This window comes from Alosa sapidissima, chromosome 13 (genome assembly GCF_018492685.1).
Source record: "Alosa sapidissima isolate fAloSap1 chromosome 13, fAloSap1.pri, whole genome shotgun sequence".
Taxonomy (NCBI): Eukaryota; Metazoa; Chordata; class Actinopteri; order Clupeiformes; family Clupeidae; genus Alosa; species Alosa sapidissima.
In genome coordinates this window covers 32,749,086-32,775,357 of record NC_055969.1, presented here as the reverse complement: position 1 = coordinate 32,775,357, position 26,272 = coordinate 32,749,086, and the positions used below count along the sequence as shown (strand labels likewise).

The 26,272-nt window shown below is 40.8% G+C and overlaps 1 protein-coding gene and 1 long non-coding RNA gene across 2 annotated transcripts; one reads left to right on the top strand and one right to left on the bottom strand.

Moving 5' to 3' along the window:
* Positions 1–6,352: 6,352 nt before the first annotated feature.
* Positions 6,353–13,732, top strand: btc (betacellulin, epidermal growth factor family member). Its single transcript, XM_042059848.1, has 5 exons — positions 6,353–6,680; positions 7,383–7,487; positions 8,832–8,949; positions 9,555–9,701; positions 11,631–13,732. Exons 1-5 carry the CDS (start codon positions 6,641–6,643, stop codon positions 11,761–11,763), a joined length of 543 nt encoding a protein of 180 aa, XP_041915782.1. The 5' UTR covers positions 6,353–6,640; the 3' UTR covers positions 11,764–13,732.
* LOC121680460 lies at positions 11,143–25,957 on the bottom strand. The gene is made up of 3 exons (XR_006021709.1): positions 25,947–25,957; positions 17,071–17,074; positions 11,143–11,369 (listed from the first exon to the last, which is right to left on the bottom strand). It is a non-coding gene; the product is annotated as an uncharacterized LOC121680460 (long non-coding RNA).
* Between the last annotated feature and the right edge of the window lie 315 nt (positions 25,958–26,272).

The following is a 26,272-nucleotide window of genomic DNA, read 5'->3' as shown; positions in this document are numbered from 1 at the left end:
TTTGCATAATAATTTGGAACACGGTGTATATACAGGCAGGGGTGTAGTGGTAAAATAAGAGGTAAACTATGAATTTGGTGATCAAGGTGGACTGTGCCATGTGATTTTTTAAAAAGGCATTCAGAACATGTTTGATGATGGTGGAGGTTATTGTCCAATGTTTATAACAATACCAGTGGTATTAAATGGTTCCTAGAGTGTTGATGAGTGTACATATTGTGAATGTGGATAATACAGTGTGATTTTTAAATACATTAAAACATGCAATTGGTGAATAAACTCTTTTGAGAGGTGGATAAACATTATTTCTGAAATTTCAGAGGTGAGTAAACTGTGCTTACTTGCGCTTAGCCTCCACTGCATCCCTGCTCCTTAGCCTCCACTGCATCCCTGCTCCTTGTGTATTGCTGAAGGGTCCTCTCTTTCTCTGTGCACCCCCCTCCTTTCTCACTGTGCATAATACAGTGTGATTTTTTTAAATGTTAAAACCTACAATTGGTGAATAAACTCTTTTGTTAGGTGGATAAACTCTAATAAGAGGTGGATAAACTCTATTTCTGAAATGTCAGAGGTGGATAAACTGTGTTTACTTGCGTTTAGCCTCCATTACAGTCCTGTAGAGGAGTAAAAATCTAAACATAGATCAGTAGTAGAACCTTTAAAGAGTACATGTACTAAATTTGATAGTTCTGTCTGTTAAATTAAGATATTTTAATGACTTCCTTTAGAAGTCTGAAGAAGAATTTTTCCTCCAGTGACTAGGGAGACGGCAGAGTACGTGGCACAAACAGGATGTAAACAAATCTGGCCATTTGACCTTTCACACTAGTCACATGACATTGATAGGCTACATTTTAATCAAGACAACCTGTTTTGATTTTCTAAGGTGTCATTTCTTCCCCAAATCCAACAGAAGGGATTAAACGGGTTAACACTTCCACACAGAAATACTTTTTAAAAATCCATTGAAAAACACATAGGTTACACGTGACATTCCAAATGATCAGGTGAGGGGCACTATAATAGTCAGCCTAGTAAAATAAGCACACAATTAGCCCATTTCACAAGATGGGGCCGCTGTGTAAATCAACTTCCTGTGGAAGAGCACTGTCCCATAGACAGCAAAACAAAAGTCCACAGGAAAGACAGAAACAGGAAGACGTTTTACCCTGCCAATTAAGGTATCATTAACATCAATGAGGCCGAATACCTGGACACTGTGAAATTGGTCTATTTACTAAAATGACCGCATTGGCTTCACATTTGCTGAAGTTTCGATTCCACATTGTTAAAAAATCGCGTTTCGGCCACTGGATGGCAGTATTTACAACAACATCGAGCACCCAGAATCCCCAGAGAGGTGATTGCTTCTCACCGCTTTCACGTCGCGGTCAGTTCTAAAACACGACGTGCACTCATTTCAAGACCTAAATCGCAATCATGATTTTTTTGCAAATAGACTACGCTGTCTTTGTGCATATTTCATGTGTTTAAATAACCGTGTTCCCTGAGCTTAATTTCACTTTCGCTGCCATCGCGGGCAGTCCTTACAGCGTGCATCTAAGCGTAGGCCTATATAGGATACAGCAAACTTTTTTCTTTCGAATTATGTTTCCTTGTGCACTGCACACTAAAACATCAGATGTAGGCTACGTTCTGCAAGTCACGCAATGAAACTGACATACTGTACTTCGAACCTCAATTTGGCCTCCTCCAAATGCAAACTCAGGCCTATTGAAAAAGATGCTGTTAAACCATGTACGAATCCCAACAAGCCTCGAGTGTCGTAGGCATAATCGCAAAGTGATTATACACGCACCCTGAAAATTAGGCTACATACCTCTGTATGACGTCCATGCATAGCCTTCAACAAGGTCTTCTTCAACTTTGCAGAGCCCATACGTCATCTCCTAAATGGTAAGTAAACATCGACATACCCCAGACAAAAATAGCCTGACTTAGGAGCCACTGGCTGCTAAACCCTAAATGTTAAGGAGCGAAACCAAATAGGAGCCAACATTTTCATCTCCAATGTCTCCTTTTGTCAGCAAGCACTGGATAGAGCAAAGTATTTTGTGGCAACAACATCAGTGGGATGAAATAGGTCTATAAGAAAATTCCTTACGGTTACCATCTTCTATACATGTTCTATAACATAGGCCCTACAACATATAAGCAAAATAAAGTGTTGCATTGCAGGAACATAATTTGAGTATCACTAGGCTCATTGTTGTTGAAAACCAGTAGCCTAATTGCACCAGTGTTTGTTGAGTTTCTAACAATACAGGGAAAGCGCAAAGAAGGCAGAGAAGGATCGTACATGTCGTGTTACGCAATTAAACCTTTAAACCTTTGAGCCGCAACTCAATCCTCAGAGTGCTGGTAGAACTCAGCCCCACTAGACTACAGCCCCAAATCAGACAAAGTTGGGACGTTGTGTAAAATGTGAATAAAAACAGAATGTAATGATCTGCAAATCTCTTCAACTCATATTTAGTTTCAAAAAGGACACAGACAATATATCAAATGTTAAAAATGACAAATTTGACTATTTCATGGAAAATATGTTAATTTTGAATTTGATGCCATCAACATGTTTCAAAAAAAGTTGGGACGGGGGGTAACATAATCCTGGAAAAGTTGTGTAATGATAAAGAAAACAAAAGGAGGAATGTTTCACAACTAATGACAATTGGGTATGAAAAAGAGCATCCCAGAGAGGGAGGGGCAGGGTCTAAAAGATGTAGGGGTAGGCCTATTCATCACTCTGTGTAAACCTGTGTGCACAAAGATGTAGGGGTAGGCCTATTCATCACTCTGTGTAAACCTGTGTGCACAAAGATGTAGGGGTAGGCCTATTCATCACTCTGTGTAAACCTGTGTGCACAAAGATGTAGGGGTAGGCCTATTCATCACTCTGTGTAAACCTGTGTGCACAAAGATGTAGGGGTAGGCCTATTCATCACTCTGTGTAAACCTGTGTGCACAAAGATGTAGGGGTAGGCCTATTCATCACTCTGTGTAAACCTGTGTGCACAAATGATGAAACAATGTCATTTTAATGCTTCTTAAACATGAAATAGTGAAGTATTTGAGGATGGATGGCCGTGGTCTTTAGGACCTCAGATGGCACTGCATCAAAACCAGACCTGTTTCTGTAAAGAAAATCATTGTTTGGGCTCAGGAAAACCTCTGATAACCATGTCTATGTGTACAGTTTGATACTCAATTCAAAAACGTTAAACCATGCAACAGCCAAAATTGTATTGAGACATGATACAGAAAATACCACTGTCTTATCTGCCTGGCCTGAGCTTGTTTAAAATGGACTGAGGTAACGTGGAAAAAGGTCCTGTGGTTAGACCAATCAAAAATTGCCATTTGTTTTGGAAATCATTGGATCTGGGCTAAAGATGAGGGGGCCTATCCAAGTATCCAACCTTGTTTTAGTGCTCAGTTCGAAATCCAACATCTATGACGGTGTGGAGGTACATTAGTGCAAGTAGGAAAACAAAGCCAAAATGAATTCTGCACATATTTAAACAGTATTTTGCCAGTCCAGGTGCTAAAATGGTCTGTCTGCAGTCCAGACCTGTCAAATAGGTGCATCATGGAATGAAAAACATGACTAAGAATACCCCATACTCTTGAGCAGCTGAAATCCATATCCCTATTAGTCCCGACCAGTAGGGAAACTTCGAGATTGTATGGCTGGTCGGGGCTCACTAACATCAAAGTGCTGAAACGACGGCCAGTCCCACAGGCATTCTGAGGAAACTGCACTTCCACCTCAATATATATTGGGCAGTAATGGGACAACATTTCATTCTCAAAACTCTAAGCAACTCTCCTCAGTTCCTAAACATTTATAGAATGTTGTTAAATGAAGAGGTGAGGCAGCAAACATTCCCTGTCCCAACTTTCTTTAAAACATGTTGCTGGAATCAAATTCAAAATGAACATATATTTTCCATGAAATAGTCAAAATTTTCATTTTCAACATTTGACATGTTGGGTTTGTCCTTTTTTGCTGCTAAATATGATCACATTCTGTTTTTATTTGCATTTTACACAATGTCCCAACTTTTCTTATTTGGAGTTGTAGCCTAACATTTAGCTACCTAACATCAACTACTTGTCAAGTTAACAAAAATAAAATAAATTTAATGTCAACAATCTGTCTTGTGGCTGGGGCACCTGCACCGTACGCCGGCGACCTGGGTTCGATTCCCGCCCCGTGGTCCTTTCCGGATCCCACCCTGACTCTCTCTCCCACTCCCTTCCTCATTCTCTACTATCCTGTCAATTAAAGGCATAAAACTTCAAAAAATATATACTTAAAAAAAAACAATCTGTCTTGTTTACTGAATGTAGTATTAGATAGCTTACATCACCTCCTACAATAAACCCTATCAATATAATCAGAACCTCTTTAAAAAACACTAATGCATGCCACATGACTGTTGTGAATGTAAAACCATTCAAAGTGTGGGAACAACATTTTGTGAAGGAATGCAAAAATGTAATTCCCATCTCATAAATAATTCCCATCATGATCTTCCAGGGACTAACTGGTACAAAAAGCGTTAGAATTGAAGTCACGAATAGAAGTGTGTGTGCGACAGCAACACCAAAGCACTTTTCCTCTGTCGCACACACACTTCTATTTGTTTATCCAGCACTGGCTTTGGAAACGACGATGTTCACAGACAATGTAGAGTATGTTACATGATTTTATGAAAGTATGATGTATTGCAACATCAGAAGCAAGTCAAATTTGTAGTTTCTTATGTCTCATTCCATCGAACTAGAGATCCCCGATCTGGCAAACTTGCATATGCGGTTATAGCCAATAGAGGGTCGTGAAGCGAATGCAGAAGTGCCATTCACCCTGTTACGAGTTGATGAGTACTGAAACGATTTTGGAAGGATTCTTTGAAGGTACAAAAATCTTGTTAGTGTTGTTTTAAAGGGTAAATGTCCAGTTCTTCATTTATACCACTAGGGTGCAGAGTTTTTGAGATAGAAGATGTGCATTCATGTAGAATCTGGGTCAAGTTTCCCCGATAACGTTGCCTTTGAACACATTAAGAGGGCTCTACAAGGCACTAAAATTGTTTACTTTTCAAGGCGTGTTTCCCAAACTATGTCCTCAGAGTCTTGTTTTCTACATGTTTCTACACTAGTTTTGAGCATTGTGAGATATGTGTGCATGACGGGTGATCATAATATCAACAAGAAATATGCAAGTCAAAATTCAATAAGTTATCAAATATGACATGTAGGCAACATGTTACTCATGATTTGCATTTAAAGGGAAAATGTTTTCCTTTTTATCAAGTGAAACACAAAATGAACACCCTATAATGCAACATCCTAGTGTAGCATCCTGCATGACATTTTTAGGATCTAAACCATTTGTTTTATCTAAAAACTTTAGTAAAGTAGCCTATAGCCTGGTTGGCTGGAATCAGAAGGTAGGCTATCTGTGTCATATTACAAAGGCTGTGAACACAGCATATCAACCTAAAGTCAGATGACGTAAAAGATAAGAATGAAAAGTTGAAAAGAATGAAACCTACATTTACATCAATCTCATCAGACTTGGAATAGATGTACAGTAGAAAAGAAAGCAATGGCTTCTCAGAGTTCAACACACCATTGAATCATAGACGTTGCAACGTTTTGTCCGTCTTGAACTCAGCCCTGTTGCACACCGTTGCAGCCAAACATGCCTTAACATAGCCTATCAAAACGATGCAAAACGTTTTGATTTCGAACATGTCTCTGATAGACGGTATTTCTGGTTGTACCTGCATGTAAGTATGACCCAACATTCTTAAAAATGGAAGGAATTTGCCAACATCAGTTGGTGGGATGTTCCGTTGTTCCATTACATATACGCTCAGAACCCTATCTATAAGGCTCTGTATACGCCCAAGTGGTGAACAGGTAGTTTTACCGACAGCTAGGCCTACTCAGCATGCTTTTTCCTTTTTAGTTTTTAACATTTCATGTATTTTCTCGCAAACCTCCTGAAATGCCTGGTTCAAGAATCCGATAGCCTATTTCACACCAGAAACAAAACGTTAACTGCAATCATCCTCCCTCTCATTGTGCAGATGCGTCATCCTGTACTGTTAGCAATATTTCACTCTCTGTCTTTATACTTGTATACATTATTTTCCTGCATTTTGTTTAAATGTATTGTGTCACCGTTTTAGCATCGTTTCAGCTTGGTTAATTTCTGAGGAATTCAGGTTCTCCCGGGGCATATTGGATCCTGCATCCAGTGCTAGAGGTGGGTGGAGTAGGGATAGGGGGTGGGGGTTGTGTGAACTGTGAAGTTTCGGTACCACCCCCACGTTGGTCTGCATTCTGGCTGGGTATACTGCTGCACTTAAGAAGTGCTTCCTGTGGTCACCTGGGCAGCGTTCAAAGGGAAAAAAGTTTTTAAACGCAACTTTTCCAATGCTCTAGAGAAAGCTAGTGTAAGGCTTTCCCTTGGATTCCTTTATCGCAGACAACACGAAAGTGGAGCACTTGGCATAGTGCCATATGTAGCCTAGGCAAGAGAGCAGGCGATAGCTTCTTGAGGAAAATGAAAACTGAAGTTTCAGAACATCAGCTCTGAATACCAATGGAAAGGTCTTACAAGCTCATATTTATACTTATAACAGGTAAGACATTCTTTATCTGTGCTCGGCAGCACCTATTACTTATAACCACCGGCTCTTAAGGAAGCGGAGATAGGCATATCAGGTGGGCAAATGTCGCACTTTACAGACGTTTTTGTAAACAGTAACCTCGTCAGTTGGGAAGTTGGTCAAGTGAAGTTTGTTTTTATTTTGTATATCTATATAATAAGTAGGCCTAGGCTAAGTGCGTAATGACTACCTGCGGTCACGTCATTCATCATTTATTGAACACTTCATTGGATCTGTAATACTAAAGCATAGGCTTCGTTTAATTTCACACATGTTTGTGTTCGCCTTTGGAATCATAGCCTCATGTCTCCTCTTTTACACAGAACTCCCAAGCAGCTCAGGTATTCTAACCATTAGTCCACATCTTGAACTCATTTCCCCTAGTTACATCATGTAAAATCAATGCCATTAAAAAAAACCTGGTCGATATAATTAGATGACATTCCTAAGTCACAACAGGTCTTGTAAAGCACAAGATTACTTTTTATTATGTCTGGTAATCCTAATGGTTTTCAGTGTGATAGAAAATTAATTACAGTGTATGTGATACATTCCTCACACTCTTGTGACCTGTGCTTTGAGATTTTTGCTGTCAAGCAAGGAAAGGCTGACTTTGTCCAGATTTGTTTATCTTTTTTTTAATTACTACTGCTATTTTTTGTTTTCTGGCTGTAGCTATAGCCCTATGCAAACACTCCCAGGCTGAATGGAATGCAACAAAAGCGTCAGCAAACAAGACTGTATCCTGTACTCCCAATGACAACAGCAGTAACTGTGCAGGTACAGTCTCACTGAATCTTTGATGTCCTTAACACAGTTACTCTCTCTGTCTAAGTCAGATACGTTATGCCAATGCCCAAATTACACCCACACACATGTATATATTCCTCCATCAGTCTTTGCACTGGGCTCAAGAATTCATCAGGCTATTGTTGTGTCCATCGCTGACCTTGTATTCTGAGTGTTGATTGTGGCCAACAGTTCACCCCTCTGGCTGATGGTGTGAAATGTAATACTTTTCTATGACCAACAAGTTTGGCTCCTCTTTGTCAAATGGAATGTGTCTTGAATAGAGCCATTGTATTTTGGAAGTCTAAAGTTTATCAATGATATAATGCTAAACCATTTTAGTTCCAGTCTTATAGATCAGTCAGAACAGATCATTCATCACAAAATAATATAGAGGAATGGAAAAAAATAATTTTCACAGAAATGTTGGGTTGTTCTCAGCAGGTGCATGCTTCTACTGGTACATGTGTAGATCACATTACACGAGTGGCCTCTCAGTAATTAGACCCACGACAATTTAACTTCCAAGTCATTCTGAAAGATGGCAGCCTCTCCGGTTTCCGGAAGCCAGGTTTTTACACTATCTGGATGGTACTGGCAACTAGCACACCTTGCTAGCTTTATAATGACCTGTACTGCACTCTATAAGCACCAAAACACACTGCTGAGTTACACACTGACAGTGAAGGCTACTTTCTCTTTTATGTAGCCATTGTTGTTTGACTGTATTCACACTGAATTTTGTTCAAATTTCAGTGCAACATTCCACCTCTTCGGTTAGCTAAGACTGTAAGCTGAAACACTGCGTCACTGCCTGCCCGACCTCTAGAGCTTCAGAGATATTTTAAGAAATTAACCAAACAAAACCAGCAACAGAGCACCCAGATGTGCAGCCTAATTGGAGTGTAGTTACAAGCTTTGGGTGAAGTCAGGGAGACCATCACAATGGTTTATTGGAAGTCATTTCAGACCGTGTTTGGAGGGATTGAATACACCCTAAGCTTGAATGAAGGAACACAATTATTGTTTCCAGACAGGTGCCCATAGAGATGTGTTTTCAGGCTCTACCCATGACTGTGTTGCTGGCTTGCTAAGAGCAGGATTGTTAAATATCTATTCAGTATCTGCTATTGTAGGCCTAATGGTCTTGGGTAAGAGTGTACCCATTGTGGCCAACCATAATGAAACACATTTTGAATTATTAACTGAACACAAAATGACAAATTGGACAGAATGATATTAAACACTGTGGTTTGGTCTGTCCAGAGTAGAGCCAGCATTGGGATTGTTGTGTAATCATCAGCTCATTCGCTGCTTTGTTTTTGTGCCGAGCAGTGACCAAAGAGACTCACACATGGAACAGCCATTTCTCCAAGTGTCCAGAACAGTACAAGCACTACTGCATTCATGGCAAGTGCCGCTTCGTCACGGAGCAGAACACCCCGTCCTGCCGGTGAGCTTATAGATCAACGTGACATGTGTCTAGGTTTTTAATTCAATTTGAGTGGGTGGGTGGGTGATGGGAGTGGGCTTGGCAATCAATCAATGCAGAAAGAAAGTAGGATTTGTTCTATTTGCTCCCCATTGCAGAAAAACCAAGCCCTGGTGGATGGGTTAGGTAGGAAGGTAAAAAATAGTTTTTATTATTAGTTTGTAGTTTACAGTGATGCATGACAATAAACACAGCTTGTGTGACTGGATCTGCTCAAATCAAACAAAGCATGATGCCCAGTGGGTACAGAAACCCATATGCAGTGTCCTATGAAGGACTATACTCCGGTCACATCAAAGCTGCTCATAACTGGCCTGAGGATTCAGGAAATGAAAGAAAGCAGACAATTTATGTTTCAAAACCATTACATTCAGACCAGGGAAGTTATCGAATGCATAGAGAAGTCAAGTCGTTTTATTCTTATCTGTCATTTGGGATACTATTAGACAATTTAATGTCCAGTTTTGTGCAATACACGCACATGCATTTACCTCTACTCATGGTTTACACCATCTTGTGTGTTCTATTCTTTTTTAAATGTTTTTGTTGTTTGCACCCTGTTGAAGTTGTGCCAGTGGATACACTGGTTCCCGATGTGAATATTACCAGTTTGACTGGCTCATAGGAGACAAGAGGCAGATCATCATTGCCTGTGTGATTGCGGGGCTGGTTCTCCTCATCATTCTGCTTGTGTTCATCTGCGTATGTACAAAGTGAGTCACCCTTTTTACAAGTCACATGTGTCTTCTATAGGCTTGGGTATCGAATATCGAGTATTGGTTGGAACCGGGACTATATTTGCGATTTTCAAATTTTTGCGAATCGTTCAAAAGTTTAAATTTCGATTCCCAGTCCGCCGACCGGAAGAAGAAACGGCTGAACACCAACAAAGAAGCGCATAGTTCATAGAATTAAAATTCATGGAGAAGGTCAGACTATTTCATTCAGAAAGCAGGGTTCCCGCGGATCCTTAAATAGTCTTAAATACAACTGAATTTTCGAAAGAGAGGTATTAAATGTGCGTATGGGACCGCCAGCGAGTGCAAGAGAGCGAGTGATGTCTCCATCCAGTTTTGTGTATTTAAAACGCAATTGTATAAGTGACTAGGCTATTAGGCTACGGGAGGACGTGTAGTGGTTGCAGAGTGAAGATGTTTTTCACGGGTGTGGTTAAAGGTGTGAAAACGGTAATAATACAGTAGGCCTATGTACAAAATAATATGCCTGACGTTATCGTGGTGTAGCTGAGGCCAGAGAGATATACAGGTAGCCTACGTGGAATAAGAAAGCCTACGGTAGAATGAGCGGGAGAAAGAGCAATAGGTTGGCCATACGTTCGAATTTAGGCCGGACATATGGATTTTAAAAGCCCTGTCCGGCGTCCGTTGCAGCCTCAAGTCGGACGCTCATTTGTTCTCCTTTTTGGAGTTGCGCTTGGCATCTAAAATCGTTGCTCAGACGCAGCATCGTTTCACAAACTATGGACGCGAAGACTGCTGGTCAAATTATGTGCAGTGCTTCGCAATCAGGAGGAAATACTGTATATGTTAAGTTGATCTGTTTGCCTCTTTCCAAGTCTGTCTAACTGTCTATCTGTCAAAGTTATAATAGCCTACCTGTAATATCTGCCAGCAGCTTGCTTGCCAGCGTTTCCCAGTAGGCTAGGCCTACTTCGCAAAAGTTGTGAACTATAACCGCATATTTTTTGAATGTCGGCGACTGACTACATAAAAAAATAATACGTGCGTGCTTGAGATGAAACCAGCAGTTTTCAGCAGGATCATGCGAGGAGGACCTGTCTCTTAATTAATTTAAAACAAGTCAATAGACCTCTCCAGAATAAGTCCCGCCTCCTAACTTCCGTATCCATCCAGCCTTCGGTCGTCAAATGTCTATGGGAAATAACATGGCGTTTTGAAAGATCGTACCTGTCAAACTCTGTAGGTGACAAAGTAGAAAAAGCTGCTGGGCAGATTGGCCTACACACTTCTGCCATCTAGTTTCCACTGGATTTTTTGATTTTCGGTGCCGTTTAAGTACTTAAATGGATTTACGGTAAGCCGTTTAAGGGGGTTAAAATTAGTAGGAAATAAAAAAACTATTACATAAACAGTCATATATATCTTTTTGCCGTGGTATAGTGTTAAGTTTCATTTAGATGTCTTGAAAAGGTCTTAAAAGTCTTTAAATTTGCACTTGGAAAATGTGCAGATACCCTGAGAAAGACCGTTAATTAGCTAGCTCATTTAAAATATCCTAAACTTTTTTTGACCCTGCCTCTTAAAAAAATCGGAATCGAGAATCGTTAGGAACCGGAATCGAAATAAGAAATCGGAATTGGAATCGGAATCGTTCAAATTCAAACGATACTCAACCCAAGTCTTCTAGTTGAGTTGATGTATGTTTGATCAATGCTGTATAGCAATGCAATATTGTCTAGCTTCAGTGATGAAAGGTGATATTATGGAGATGCAACCACTTCATTTTGTACTTGTGCACAATGCAAAATGCAGTCAGTCTGACTGATTTTGAATCATATGCTTGGTAAGGCAAATGGAAGATTTAAATTATTACTTCCACAGCCAATTTGATGATGTACTGTGAAGTTACAGCAGTTTAACAGTCCCCCTTGTGTTTTCCAGTCGACCTAAACTCTGCAGAAAAAAGAAGAGAAGGGAGGAGAATAAAAAGGATGAGATTGAGAAGCTTCGCACCATAATCTCCAGTGAGGCCTCAGCTCCAGCTCCAGAAACGCTGGCCACAAATGCGGTGTGAGATGGCGTGCGCAGCTCCTCTGATGTCATGTCACTCAGGTCTTGGTGGCGATATCATCAACAATGCATCGCTGAAGGTTTCCATTTCCCTACCAGTCAGATTTTAGCTTGGGACAGATCAATCATATCCTTTTTGCTCGGAACCATTCGTCTCGCCAAAACACACACAAAGTGGAACTCCCATAGCTGTCACAGACAGATGAATGGGATGGAAGCAAATTCCAGTAACTCGGCAGTACTCTGGGAATTACCTGGGAGAGAGAGTCGGCTCATCTGGAGAACGCATGACCCGATCTTTCCACACCCTTATATAGACACCAACGAAGAAGAGCGCTCGGAGCTGAGTGCCTCTGCTGTCAGATTCAAGGCGCAAAAAGCCTCTTGGTCTCGGTCTAAACAGGGCAGAGAGGGATTTGTCTGTGACGCCATGCAGGCAAGCTCCTGTGCTAATGGCATGTGGGTAGCCCTGTCTTAACAACACACAGGAAAGCCAGACAAAGTGAAGTCTACACTTCAGCCTTAGACTACTGAGGTGATGTGTTGATTGGAAAGAAGTGACTATGAGGGGAAAAAAGAAAGAAAGAAAGAGAGAGGATCCTCATCCCTCATCGCATACAATGCTGTCATTTACTTATCTGTGTTTTATGATGGAATTTATGTTCGGGGATGCTCAACAAAAGGGGCTGTCTCTTGCTGGACAAGCTGATGGCCCCAAGGAACGATAGCTCCCATTCCTCCCTCAATCTAAAATTTTTATTCAGTCAGGCAATTGGAAATGTGTGCAGCAGTCTTTGATGGTGATCTCTGGAGTAGATATAGAGACAATTGAGTGGGTGACTGTATGACAACACGGAACCAAGCTATTCGTGCCTCAGCAGCTGTGGAAAAAAAAGGGATTAGCTCTGGGCTGGGGTGACATGGGTTGTCATAAAATAAGGTCTAAAGGCCCGATGAGCATGTTGGTTGTCTCATAAGATTCTCCTTCCATCCACACGCAACACTGTTAGTGTAGATGCGTTTACACTTAGAGGCTCAAGCTTTTCATGATATTATGTCCAGATTAATCCAGTGGTGTACCTCACATTGCACCTTCTTAAGAGTTACAGATGTTTCACTTGTTAGTCTCTTGCAATACATTGTGCAAGGTATTATTTTGTGAGATTAAGTGTTTATTATCAAGCTAATAATACATTGTCATATACAAAAACATCGGTGGAGGTCGGCACAAATTAGATATGAAATAAGCTAAATTGTATTTTTAATTGTCAATTTTAAATTAAACAAGAATCATCAGTCAGTCCATTATGTGACAAATTGAGTTATAATTGGTCTCACCAGCCACTTGCTTGAATGAATTCCACTAATTAATGGATGGAATTATGCTGATTTTAAGGATGAAGGTGAATTGTTCGGTATGGTCCATTATAGATAATGTGTTTCATTTATTTATTCTTTATTCTTTGAAATGTGTTCATTTGTCCCAAACATTGAGCTAATTCAGAACCTATTCTGGGAAGAACAGAGTCATAAGCTAGTGGTATGATTTTGTTATGAAAAGGCATCATTTCAGAATGTCCAGAGGGTTTTGTCTTATGTAAACAGTGTTGTGTTATTGTAAAATTAGCTATGAGGTTTATTGGATTAAAATCCAACAGGCAAATTCCATTATGCTGTAATGCAACATAGTCAAACCCCACAACATTATTTGTAAGGGTTTATACTGACCTCAGTATTAGATTGTTGGTTTATACTGCCAGTGTGGTAGTTTAGATGTTAAAGCATCTTAATGCAGTTTTTTTGGCAAAGACCTGTTTACAGTTTCACTTTCCAAATGTAGCTGTTTGTGTTTTATCCATGATTGATAATTATACGCAGTAATTATCAGATTCAATGTACACATATGTATTTTTAGAAGCTTTGTAGAGGTCTACATATTCACACAGTAAATTAAAACATATTTTGACTTGCAATATTGGTATATGTGTCACTGACTTTACCAAATTTTCCCTCACGGGATCAAAAAAGTGTATATATACTTATACTTATACTTGAATCTATGATGAACATGAATAACAGCCTGTCCAAACCAGGATCATTAAATTGTTTGACGGCATTCTTTCAAATTATACAGTCAGATGACTGCATGTCCCCCTCCCAATGATTGCAGGAAATGCCTGAGAGAGGAATTCTGCAATCTGACTGTTGTACAGAACAGACACTAATCGCACTCCTTTGACTATGGACACAGCAGTTTATTCAGGACCCTTCTGTCTGCCACGAACATAAAGGAATCTTGCTTCACACCAGGCACAGCTCTCTTCCCCAGCCCATTCATATGAAAAGAATCCTGCTTCTTAAGGCTGCCTCAGCCCACCACTGCACTGAGGAGAACACTGGTGACAATTGACTGCAGCAGGAGTTTCCTACAGATATTGAAGGAGCTTTGTCTGGAAAAAGCACTCGTTTTGCCTGTTTCTTCAAAGACTGTCGACATTTGCTGACCAGTCCAGTCTATTATCCAGCTGCATCCTCAAGTCCTTAAATGTGCTGAGCATGGATGATATAGAACTGGAAAGAGGGAGGAAGTACCACCAAAAAAGTTTGAATTTCACTGCAACCATCCTTTTCAAAATGCACATTTCACGGGGCTCATTTGCGGCACCATCTAAAGTCAGCCAACCTTGCAGAGGAATACAGCGTAGAATTCAGCGGTATATCGTTGATACGGATTTGTTGAAGACTGGCCCTGGGCCCCCCCAAGTCCTCCCCCACTCCACCGCCACCTCTAGTTCACCTCACGGTCACGGTGTTGTCTGTGAACTTCTATATGTGGTATGAGTCAAAGTTGAAGTACTAAAGTCAGTACCTGAAGTCAGAAGTGTAATGGGTGGACATGACCAGGGAAAGCAGTGTCCCCTGTGGTGTGGTTGTGCTATTGACTGCGTTAATGCCAGACCGAAATTTCAGTCTGAAAGGAGCAATGCCACATCCTGGCAAACGGTGGATCTTCCCATAGACCTCCTGAAGTTCACCTACAAAAAAGAACCAAACCTGCCATCTTTGCCCATATAAGGAGATCTAGGTGTTAATTGAAGCTAACTACCTATAACAACTTGCATTGGAAGTTAGCTCTGGGGTAGAAAAAGTCTAAGTTTGCTGTCTTAACCGACTGAAGATCACCACTCAAAGGCAGAGGGCAAAATTGAGTTAAGCAAAACGTCTGCATTTCAGACGTCTTTGTCACCATGACAGTTTAACAGGTGCAATAATAATTTAAAAACCCCATGTTATTTTTCCATAGGAAAAATCGCAAGATACTGGATCCCAAAGATTGCAGTTTATTTGTAGGCGAACTTCAGAGGTCTATGAGGTAGGGCTGTGATCGAGGTCACCAGGCGTCCGTCCACCCTCAACTTTGCCAGCTTTTCCCTCAGGAGCTGGGACTCAGGAGAAGTTAAAGAATACGACTGTCACTACACCACCCCCTTGTTTAGGTGAGAGTGAGTCCTGCGTAGCAGATAAACATGGCATCTTCCACATCCATTACATGTGATGTCTAGGCAATTGGCCTGAAGTGATTCAGCACACTAGGGGGTGTCTTTTGGTAACTGGGATGTGAGAAATGATGTTTTTGATTGCACAAGGACCTTCTCCAATTGCAGTAAGCTGTGGACATTTTCTATGATGTCTTTTACACACAAAATTAACTGTTCGTGTTAATTTCACTTTGCTACCTCTTCTGATGAAAATTACTTGGGGAACTTTGATTGTCTTTTGCCTCAGAACTGTGTCCGAAGGCAACAACTTTCCTCCAAATTGGCAGCATGTTGTGCTCTGTGGACTAATTGCCCTATAGCCAATTCAATCTGCACTGTGCAAACCCAGTGCAAATAAGCCTCGCGCTGATAAAGCTTTGAAGAGCCGCTTCTTCACAGAGCGCTTTATTGCACTCAAGTCCCCTAGTAAGCTCCTGCCAACAGAAACTGGCCGGTGTGACCTGCAGGCGCGAGCTCATGTTTCAGCTTGGCCATAAATAGAGCGCTCTTGCCCTGATGTCAGTGATCAAAGAACGATAGGAATCCAGCACCTCCACTGCAGGCATCACGTGACGTAGGGGATACACTTGTGTGTGTGTGCTGGCGCGCCCAGCTGCATGTGGGTGTGTGTGTGTGTGTGTGTGTGTGTGTGCGTGCCGGTTGTTACTCTTAGATTCATCAAGGCCCTGTCACTTTTGCATCAGCAGTTGAAATACTTGCCAGGGCTGTCGCATGTGTGTGTGTGTGTGTGCGTGCCGGTTGTTGCCAGGGCTGTCGCATGTGGGTGGGTGTGTGTGTGTGTGTGTGTGTGCGTGCCGGTTGTTGCCAGGGCTGTCGCATGTGGGTGTGTGTGTGTGCGTGCCGGTTGTTGCCAGGGCTGTCGCATGTGTGTGTGTGTGTGTGTGCGTGCCGGTTGTTGCCAGGGCTGTCGCATGTGGGTGTGTGTGTGTGTGTGTGTGTGTGTGTGTGTGTGCGTGCCGGTTGTTGCCAGGGCTGTCGCATGTGGGTGTGTGTGTGTGTGCGTGCCGGTTGTTGCCAGGGCTGTCGCATGTGGGTGTGTGTGTGTGTGTGTGCCGGTTGTTGCCAGGGCTGTCGCATGTGGGTGTGGGTGTGTGTGTGTGTGTGTGTGTGTGTGCGTGCCGGTTGTTGCCAGGGCTGTCGCATGTGGGTGTGTGTGTGTGTGTGTGTGTGTGTGCGTGCCGGTTGTTGCCAGGGCTGTCGCATGTGGGTGTGTGTGTGTGTGTGTGTGTGTGTGTGTGTGCGTGCCGGTTGTTGCCAGGGCTGTCGCAGTCGTCAAGTGAAAATCATTATCTTTTCCTCTTCTTTCCCTTTTTAGCATTCCTCTCCTCAAAGAAGTGACTTTCTGACGGTCAACACATTCCTCCAGAACTACTTTAATAGCAGGAGGAACATGAATTGATAGTCAGAAAATCAAACAGTATGCCGAAAAACACACCGCCATATCAATGGTCCACTCTATATTCAATCCCTTGCTTACTGCCATGACCTGTTAAGGACAGAGCGACAGCACTGGGCTGTATAATAAAGTCATAGCTAGCCCTGAGTAGCCCCAGATGACCTTTGGCTGATGGCTTTATAGGGCCGCTGTGCAGCGAGATGAAGGGCGTGCCTCCGAAACCGCTCAAGAGGAAAACATCTTGCTGGTATCGGAAGTGTGTGATAACAAGTGCCTCTGGTCTAGGAATTATGAAAGATGGCTTCTGGCACACTTTGAAAAAGTTGTGCCGTATGAGAAATATATTGTTTATGACTGTGCTAGTGTTTAGAGTCTGTATGTAGACTATGTGCCATTGCATAATACAATACAGCTGAAACTAAACTGATATTTGTTTTACAATTTATTAAACTGCATTATATCCACAGCAAACGTACATGTACATTTGTGGTGTATCTATATTACAGAAAATGATGTAGAAGAACGTGTGTGACGACAGTAAATGGACAGTAGCTACAATTACAACCTGATGTTAAACAATGGGACAATCCAGCATACATTACATACAAAGAAGACATTACATGTATTCTTTATGAAGTAATGGTATCATGATGATCAGACATATCATTTTGGATAAAGTTAAAAATATGTAAAATAGATAAGAAATAAGCAATCTGTTGAGGCTACAAAACCATTCCCTGATGGTGTTTTTGTGTTTACATTGCCCCAATGACAACATATGGCATGTTGTTTTATGCAACTGTCCCTTCCATTCTAATGCTGTAGATCCCTAATGATGATTTAGGAAGATCCTCTGAAGATTTCTAGGAGGATGAGATTTTTAGTCAAATGGTGGAAATATGATTGAGGACAGTGTCGTCTGTTATAGTGCTACACAATATAAAGTGTGTACTTATTTTTTTTAATAATCTTCCATGGGTCCGCCTTTCCATTTAATGAATTTAGTCAGTCATCATCAATTACATATATCATCAATAACATATAAACAATCTAGGTTTAAATGACAAGCAAACATTTAGCGAACATTCCAAAAATACAGTGTCCCTAACACTAATTTAGGATGATTATCATTTGCATACCATGACACAAATATATAAATATAAATAAATAATATAAATAGATGTTTTGGAAGTAATACCTGATTTGAAGAAAGGGCAGAGCAGCAGGCTGTACTTCCTGATGAGGCTGCGGTCCTTCAATGTCTGCAGTAAGCTCCTCAGGATGTTTTACCAGTCTGTTGTTGCCAGCGTCCTCTTTTATGCTGTGGTATGCTGGGGAGGAAGCATAAAGAAGACGGATGCTGGGCGACTAGACAGGCTGGTAAGGAAAGCTGGCTCTGTCGTGGGAGCCGAACTGGAGTGCATCACTTCAATATCAGATAAAAGGACCCTGAGCAAACTGATCAACATCTTGGACCATGAATGTCATCCACTCCACAGCACTTTTATAAAGCAAAAGGGCTTGATCAGCTGGAGACTTCGCTCACTGCCATGCACAACTGAAAGGCTGAGGAAGTTATTTGTCCCCAGGGCCATTGAACTGTTCAATGCTTCACTTAAGGGAAGAGGAGAGATAGACTTCTCTGCAGTCTGTCTGCCTCTCCACCCTCTCCATGTTTGAGTACTGACTGCCCACTACTGTTTTACTACTGTCCACAGCCTAATGTTTTACTACTGTTTTACTGCTACACTGTTTTTCATGCTATATTAGCACACATGACCAATGGCTTCTGCTACAGTACTGAATGGCTGTAACCCTATTACCTCAAACTATTCTTGCACTGACATAGTTTTTTATATTACCTTGTCTACATTATACATTACTCTCTTATTTGTCCATATTATTTATGCTTGTCTCTTGACCTTATTCTTGCACTGTTGCACTGTTGGACTATGGACTACTTTTTGCACCTCCACCATGACACTGTGGGCCAGATGTACTAACGCTTTTGCGCTCACTTCAGGCGTATTTGTTTCGCAACGTGCGTGTAAAATCATTGCGAGGTATGTACAAACAGGCCGCAATGATGTAAAAGCGCAAACTGCCTGTCGCGGGAGCTGAAAGTGGCAGATTGCGTTTTTAATGTCATGCATATGCATTCATGGGAGGATCCAGGGGAAAGTGGGAGTTTAGCGTAAAAAGATGGGAGGGGAAGAGTAAAGAGCGCCTAATTATGTATTCCGCGGTATGTACAAAGACTGCTCCTGAAAGCGCACGTCTATTCTGCGCCTAAATACTTCCGCCTTGTAAAAGCAGGTGTTAATCCAAATTGCAGTTCAATGCGTTAATAAGAGAACCTTTCAAAGACAACAGAATCGCTATTTAGAGCACTTTTGTAAGTCTTTGTACTATCAAAAGCAACATTAACTTTCGTTGGCCTTTCGAATGTCTTACTTTCACTCTCACGTCATTCACTTAAACTTTCCTACTTGCTAGATTTGACCAATCTTCCATAGCCTACGTGCACAAGCATTTTGAGTAGAACTACTGATCTTCATTATCTCCTTGCTTGTTGACATCTTATCATGTATGGTATTATTTCATGATCGCTAAACGTTTGATTCTTTTAATGTTGTCATCAGTTAACTTCATTCAACTGCGCTTGTATGCGCTGCCATTCAGTTGTGGACGTTCGTAAATTGCGTTTATGGGCGGAGAAAGGCAGAGAAAAGCGCAGTTTACACTAAGGATTGAACGATTGATAAATACGACGGAAACTTGGGTCTGACAGCGTTCGCAATGTGCGGTTTGTCTATGACGCTGATAACGCTACGTTCGCAAATGTACGTACATCTGGCCCTCACTCTCTTGAGCATCTTACCATGCACACAGAACTACAGGCCAGTCCCGGCCAGACGAATGACTGAAAAGCCAGTGGCCCACCGGCCCAAAGTTGCAAGGCTGGTTTTTCCGCTCACAGACGCTAGGGGGAAACAAGACAACCACCATTCACCCCAGAAAAAGGCATATAACCATTCCAATGACGCTGAAGCTGTTAAGATAAATTAAACTGCATAGTTACCCTTTAAATTATGTGGAAAACACTCTGGTTCAGCAAGTGGTGCCACTTCACCCATCTGCACACCTCATTAGTTGTCACAGGGTATAATTGAGTGACCTCAAAGGGATCCCTGATAGTGCTCTCCATCTGTCACCAGTAATACAGAGTTATATCAAAGCCTCTGCCAGACTGGCAGCCTACAGCAGCTAGCGGTGGCTAATTTATATTTATGTGGGCATAGCCATGGATCTTAGCCCATCTGGTGGAGAAACTTCAGATCTTTGAGTTTCTTTCGTATTTGTTTCGCCAAAAACAACTTGTATCAAAGGCTTTTTTTGTTTTGAAGATGTGTGGTGCTTGGGCTCACAGCAATATCAAGGTGAAATCAGTAATGTATGAATAACGTCAGTTAAAAACACTGAATTGCTTTCTGAAGGAAGAACATCAGGGCACCCTCTCACAGTAAAAGTTTCTAATCAATTTAGAAGGGTAATTTTGTGTTCAGAGAGTGTTACAGTGAAACGGTCAGGGGTGCATAAAGAGCTGGTTTACCAATTATTACTTTGACCTTGTCTTCATCTGATGTACTGTGTCAACAAAAGGAAACAGATTTCAGCTGATTGCTGAAAAGCGTTCAATCGGTCAGGCTCTTTGAGATAGCACTGCTACATTTGAGATGTTCATTGCAGTGGTTAAGCTTAATTGAAGTTAAGTCGTGCACGTCGCGGGCCTGTGCCTTGCTAATCCAAATGGAGACCGGATGATTTTTTCAGCAGTAATCAGCAGAGCTGCCAGTCAGCTGCAGCAACAACACATCCAGCACCCCCACCTCCAGCTCACGTGCTAAGCAAGCTCGACATCAAAAGGAAGGGGAGAGAGAGAGAGAGGTGGGCTTGGCAGTCGATTTTCAGTCTGGTGACATGATTCACTGATTCTATACATTAATCCATGGGGTGATTGTTTTTGACAAATCCTATTCATATCACACATGTAGAAGCTGTTGACAGATTGCTACCATTTGTCTAGTCAATCCCTACATTTTACTGAAGTTCACTCAGTAGATGTGTGGAAATTCTGTCTTCTGCCATTACTGCAAGCCAAGGCACAGTCATAGGGAGGGCCTGTGACCACTGGAGAAGTTTGTCAACTAACCAACTAATTAAACCATAACAGCATGACCCCCATGGACTTCATGTATGATAATGTGTGCTTGCTTATTTAGCACAATGCTACCATTTATGTCATTTCATTTCATCTGTTTCAATAACTGCTTAGATGGCGGACTGACAAATATATGTTGTACACAGGTGGTATGAGTAGAGACCTGAAAAATGACTATAGAAAATGGAGCCCAACAATGTAATATTTCACTATGGATAATTGTGTGTTTGCCCAGACAGATTATGTTGGATATTTGTTAAACACCCCATATTGTTAGGACTGAATGCAGGAATCATCAATTACCAAGCTGTCAGCTGTGAGAGCAAAGCTAAACACACACTAAGCTAAACACATCCCTTATGATAGGCTGCAGCACGGTTGCTGTGATGAATGAACGGTAGGCTACTCTATATGCGTCACCAGCACTTAGAGAGGCTTCAGGAGGGAGGAGGCGATAAGAAGCACTGACACACAAACTCACAAAAGGGATGTACAGCGCTGGATAGATTGTCACAGGTAAAATTAATAATTCATTTTCATTTGACTATTGCTTTGACTGCCTTTTGCACTAAACACATATAGACCAAGCAATGCAATGTACTGTAACATACCCATGAAGCCAGAACCCAGAGCCATGTTAGGCTATAATAAAATGAATGCATGGATAAATGAATGCAAGCATGAATGGATGAAGAGATGCCTAACTGATAACTGAATGAATGAATTAATGAATGAATTAATGAATGAATGACTAATGAATGACTGATGATGGTATAAATTAATGTTTGTACAGCCAATAAAAGGAAGGCATGGTATTAATGGTGGCGGCAGTTCTTCCATATTTGCATTCAATGTAAGACGTCAGAGGTATAGGTTATCTGCAGTTGGCCAAGATAAAGACAAACTTTAGCTTCTTGCTGTGTGCTCTGCTTTTATCAAGATTTCCAGGTGGTGTTCTGCAGTGTTATCTCTAATTGGTCACCATGGTTATGCAGACCATCTGGAATTCTGCCCTTATTCCCAATAAATACAGAGAGGGAGATATGATTAGAAAAACATCACATGAAATTTTATGTACGTACAGTAAGCATTTGGCACACAACTGATGTTGCACATACTGTACACAACATTTCACTGTGCATTAAGAATTTTACCTGCATACATTATGGATTATGGGTCTGCTGTTGGACTTTTGGAAAAACATAAGCTGTAAGTTATGGGTGTAAAAGTGTTGGGAAGAAGACTTGTAAATTCTTCTATAGTGAGAGATAAGCCACTCTTTGTTGTGCCATAACAAGAATAAAAGAATTACGAGAGGTTACTCATAAATCATGATCACAGCATTCATTCACATGCATGGTGGATGCACAGGCTTGTGTATGCATGGTTTGTGCATTTACATTTTCAATACGTGCCAGACCAAGTGCCATGGGACATGAAACACTGTAATTAGTCACATTCCATGCTCCGCTTATATGTATAACAAACTGTCACTTATTATAATAATAATAATAATAATAATAATAATAATAATAATAATAATAATAAGCTTTATTTGTATAGCACCTTTCATACACAGAATGCATCTCAAAGTGCTTTACATTTGAAGCATGTAACACAATAATAGTCAGTCAGTCATTATCAATCACTTTTCTTTGCTGTTTATGATCTACTCAGCAACATATCAAAAATATAGAAAATGACATGTCATAAGACTGGCAGCCTTAACCCTCTTACCCCCCACAAGCACGCCATATGGCAACTGTGGCAAGGAAAAACTCCCATATTCCAGGAAGAAACCTTGAGCAGAACCTGACTTAATAGGGGGAGCCCATCTGCTTCTGGCTGGCTGCGCCTTCCAATAGTAGCAGATGTAGAATAATCTGAAAATGTAGTCTACAGGATAAGATGAGTTAACTAAAAGCTTTCCTGTACAGGTATGTTTTCAGATCTTTTTTAAAAATGTTTACTGAACTCGCCTGCTTGATGTACAGAGGCAGGGTGTTCCATAGTTTGGGGGCATAATGGATAAACGCAGCTTCTCCACTTTGTTTGTGGAGCACTTTGGGTACGATTAAAAGATTAGAATTGGATGATCTAAGTTTCCTTTGTGGTTGATAAGATATTAAAAGCTCAGAGATATATGAAGGTGCTATGCCATTCAGAGCTTTGTAAATAATTAACATAACCTTAAATTCAATTTTATAGGAAATAGGGAGCCAGTGCAGTTCAGCCAACACAGGGGTGATGTGTTCTCTCTTCTTAGTCTTAGTTAAAAGTCTAGCCGCAGAGTTCTGTATGAGTGCCAATTTCTTTAGATGTTTTTTGGGAAGACCAGTGAAAAGTGCATTACAGTAGTCTAACCTGCTAGTGATAAAGGCGTGAATTAGTTTTTCTGCATCTTGTTGAGTTAAAAAAGGCCGCACTTTGGCAATGTTTCTCAAGTGGAAATAGGCTGTCTGAGTAACTTTACTGATATGGGGCTTAAAACTTAACTCTGCATCTAAGATGACACCGAGGCTTGTTACTTTTGGTTTGACCTGGTGTGCCAAGTTCCCCAGATTACTAAGAATAATATCTCGCTTAAGTTTTGGTCCAACCAGAAGTACCTCTGTTTTGTCATCATTTAGTTTCAAAAAGTTTTTGCTCATCCACTGATTAATGGAGGTTAGGCATGCAGTGAGGGAGCAAAGGCCATCTGGGTTAGTTGGCTCCACAGAAATATACAATTGGGTATTATCTGCGTAGCTGTGGAAGTTTACATTATGCTGACTTATGACGTTTCCCAATGGAAGCATATATAGAGAAAATAGCAGGGGACCAAGGCAGCTCCCCTGGGCCACACCAAAAGGCAAGTCATGTTTTTCAGATACATGATCTCCTAGAAAAAATCTCTGCCAGTAATGTAGGTTTGAAACCAGTTTAGAGCATTATCAGAGAGACCCACCCACTTCGCAAGGCGGTGAATTAGGATGCTATGATCAATGGTGTCAAATGCCGCACTCAAATCCAGAAGAATAAGGATTGAGACTTTGTTTGAGTCGGTAGCTAGTCTGAGATCATTGACTATTTTTACTAGAGCCGTTTCTGTGCTGTGATTTGATCTAAAACCTGATTGGAATTTTTCAAGGATACTGTTTTCGTTGAGGAAGGTATTTAACTGATTACAAACAACTTTTTCAAGTACTTTGCTCAAAAACGATAGATTTGATATAGGCCTGTAGTTGCTCAGATTGGTATGGTCAAGATTTGACTTTTTAAGTAAAGGTTTCACAACAGCGGTTTTAAAAGCAGTTGGAAATATACCTGTTTCTAATGAGGTATTTATTACCTTGAGAAAAAAGGGAGCTAAGCTATCATATACTTTTTTGAGGAATGTAGTAGGGATTGGATCTAAAACACATGTTGAGGAGCCGGTTTGAGTTATAATTTTACCAAGCTCAGATTGAGTAATAGTGCTAAAGGACCTTAATTTTGGGGGGCTGTTTTTGGGTGTACTATCAAACATATTACTTGTGTTACCAATAGCCTCCCTTATAGAAATGACTTTGTTTTTGAAGAAGTCTGCAAATTCTTCGCATCTTAGAGAGGATGCCTGACTGAGTGTATCAAAAGGTGTTTGATGCAATAGCCTATCAATGGTAGAGAACAACACCCTAGAGTTTCCACTGTTTTCAGCAATTACCTTAGAGAAGTGTTTCCTCCTCTCATTCCGAATAGCTCTATTATAATTTGCAATTTTTTCTTTTAGAATGGCACGGTGAACCTGTAACTTAGTTTTTCTCCATGTTCTCTCAGCTTTCCTACATGATCTTTTTAGATCATGGATATTTTCATTCATCTTCAGTCTTTAAGGGTGCCACTCTGTCAAGCAGAGCGCCTAATTCACGATTGAGAGCCTCTACCATTTGATCAATGGGATGATGTAAAATATCTAAATTTATGGAGTCTATAAGAGCTATGAACTGCTGTTCTGCACTAATGTCCAAGAGTCGCGATTTGATTGCAATTTCGGGATGAATTTTTGGAGTATGTAGTACTATATTAAAAGATACACAATGATGATCAGACATATTTATATCATTTACTGATAAGTCTGTGACTTCTATCCCTCTAGAAATAACTAGATCGAGGGTGTTGCCAAGGTTGTGGGTGGGTCCTGTAACATGCTGCTTTAGCTCTAAACTGTCAAACACATTAAGGAACTTACTGGCTTTAGCATCAGTTGTCTTATTGACATGAATATTGAAGTCGCCATTTACAATTATCCGATCATAGCTAGTGATGATGAGCGACATAAGTTCAGAAAACTGGTCGAGAAAGCCAGTCCAGAAGTACAGCTGGGTCAGCCTTCAGAGTGAGGGCAATATACTCAAAGGAAGCGAATTCGCCAAAGTTGACTCGTGTGCAACTATATTTGTTTGAGAGAATGGAGGCAATTCCACCACCTCATTTGCCTTGTCTAATTGAGTGGAAGAAATTATAATTTGGGGGACAAGTCTCAACAAGAACAGCTTCGCTGTCTGAAGTCAGCCAGGTTTCAACAAGAAACAGAAAATCCAATTTTTTTTCACTAATAAAATCATTGATTGCAAAGGTTTTGGTAGTAAGTGCACCTATATTTAGTAAACCCATGTTAGCTGAAAATGCCTCTGGCTTTTGAGGAATATGCTGAGGTATGGAAAGAATATTTGTTAGGTTTCTAGTTTTAAATTTGTCTTTTCTTTTTACTATACGTTGGGTAGAAATCAACGTTGGAATATAACTATAAGCATAAGTCATGCTATTGCATGACACAGCTTGATCTATGGTAGTAGTATTGTATGTTACCCTGCAGAAAACATTCTAAGACTCATCCACATGTATAATGCCATTCGAATCAATACCTGGGGGGCGTGAATCTGTAATATTTTCTACAGAATGTCAATGCCTCAGTCCATAGTTTAGGAGGGCGGTAAAAGGTTAATAGAAGTACAGCTGGGTCAGCCTTCAGAGTGAGGGCAATATACTCAAAGGAAGCGAATTCGCCAAAGTTGACTTGATTATTGGCACCCAAATCATTAATTCCCTTTGCCCTTCCAATGAAATTGCTTTAAAGTGACTTGCAGATCAACTTATTGCATGTCATCTACTGTTGTGAGAAGGATCAGTTGATAAGCTGATAAGTAGAATACAATTGAAAAAAACACATATGTTTGACTTTTGTGAACAGGAACATAATCTATGTGAGAAGGAAAAGTCACACCACCCTTCACTGCATGACAGGAATGCCAAGCTATTTTATGTGTAAAACTAACCTAGACCTATTATCACTCCAAAAGCAACGGAATAGTCA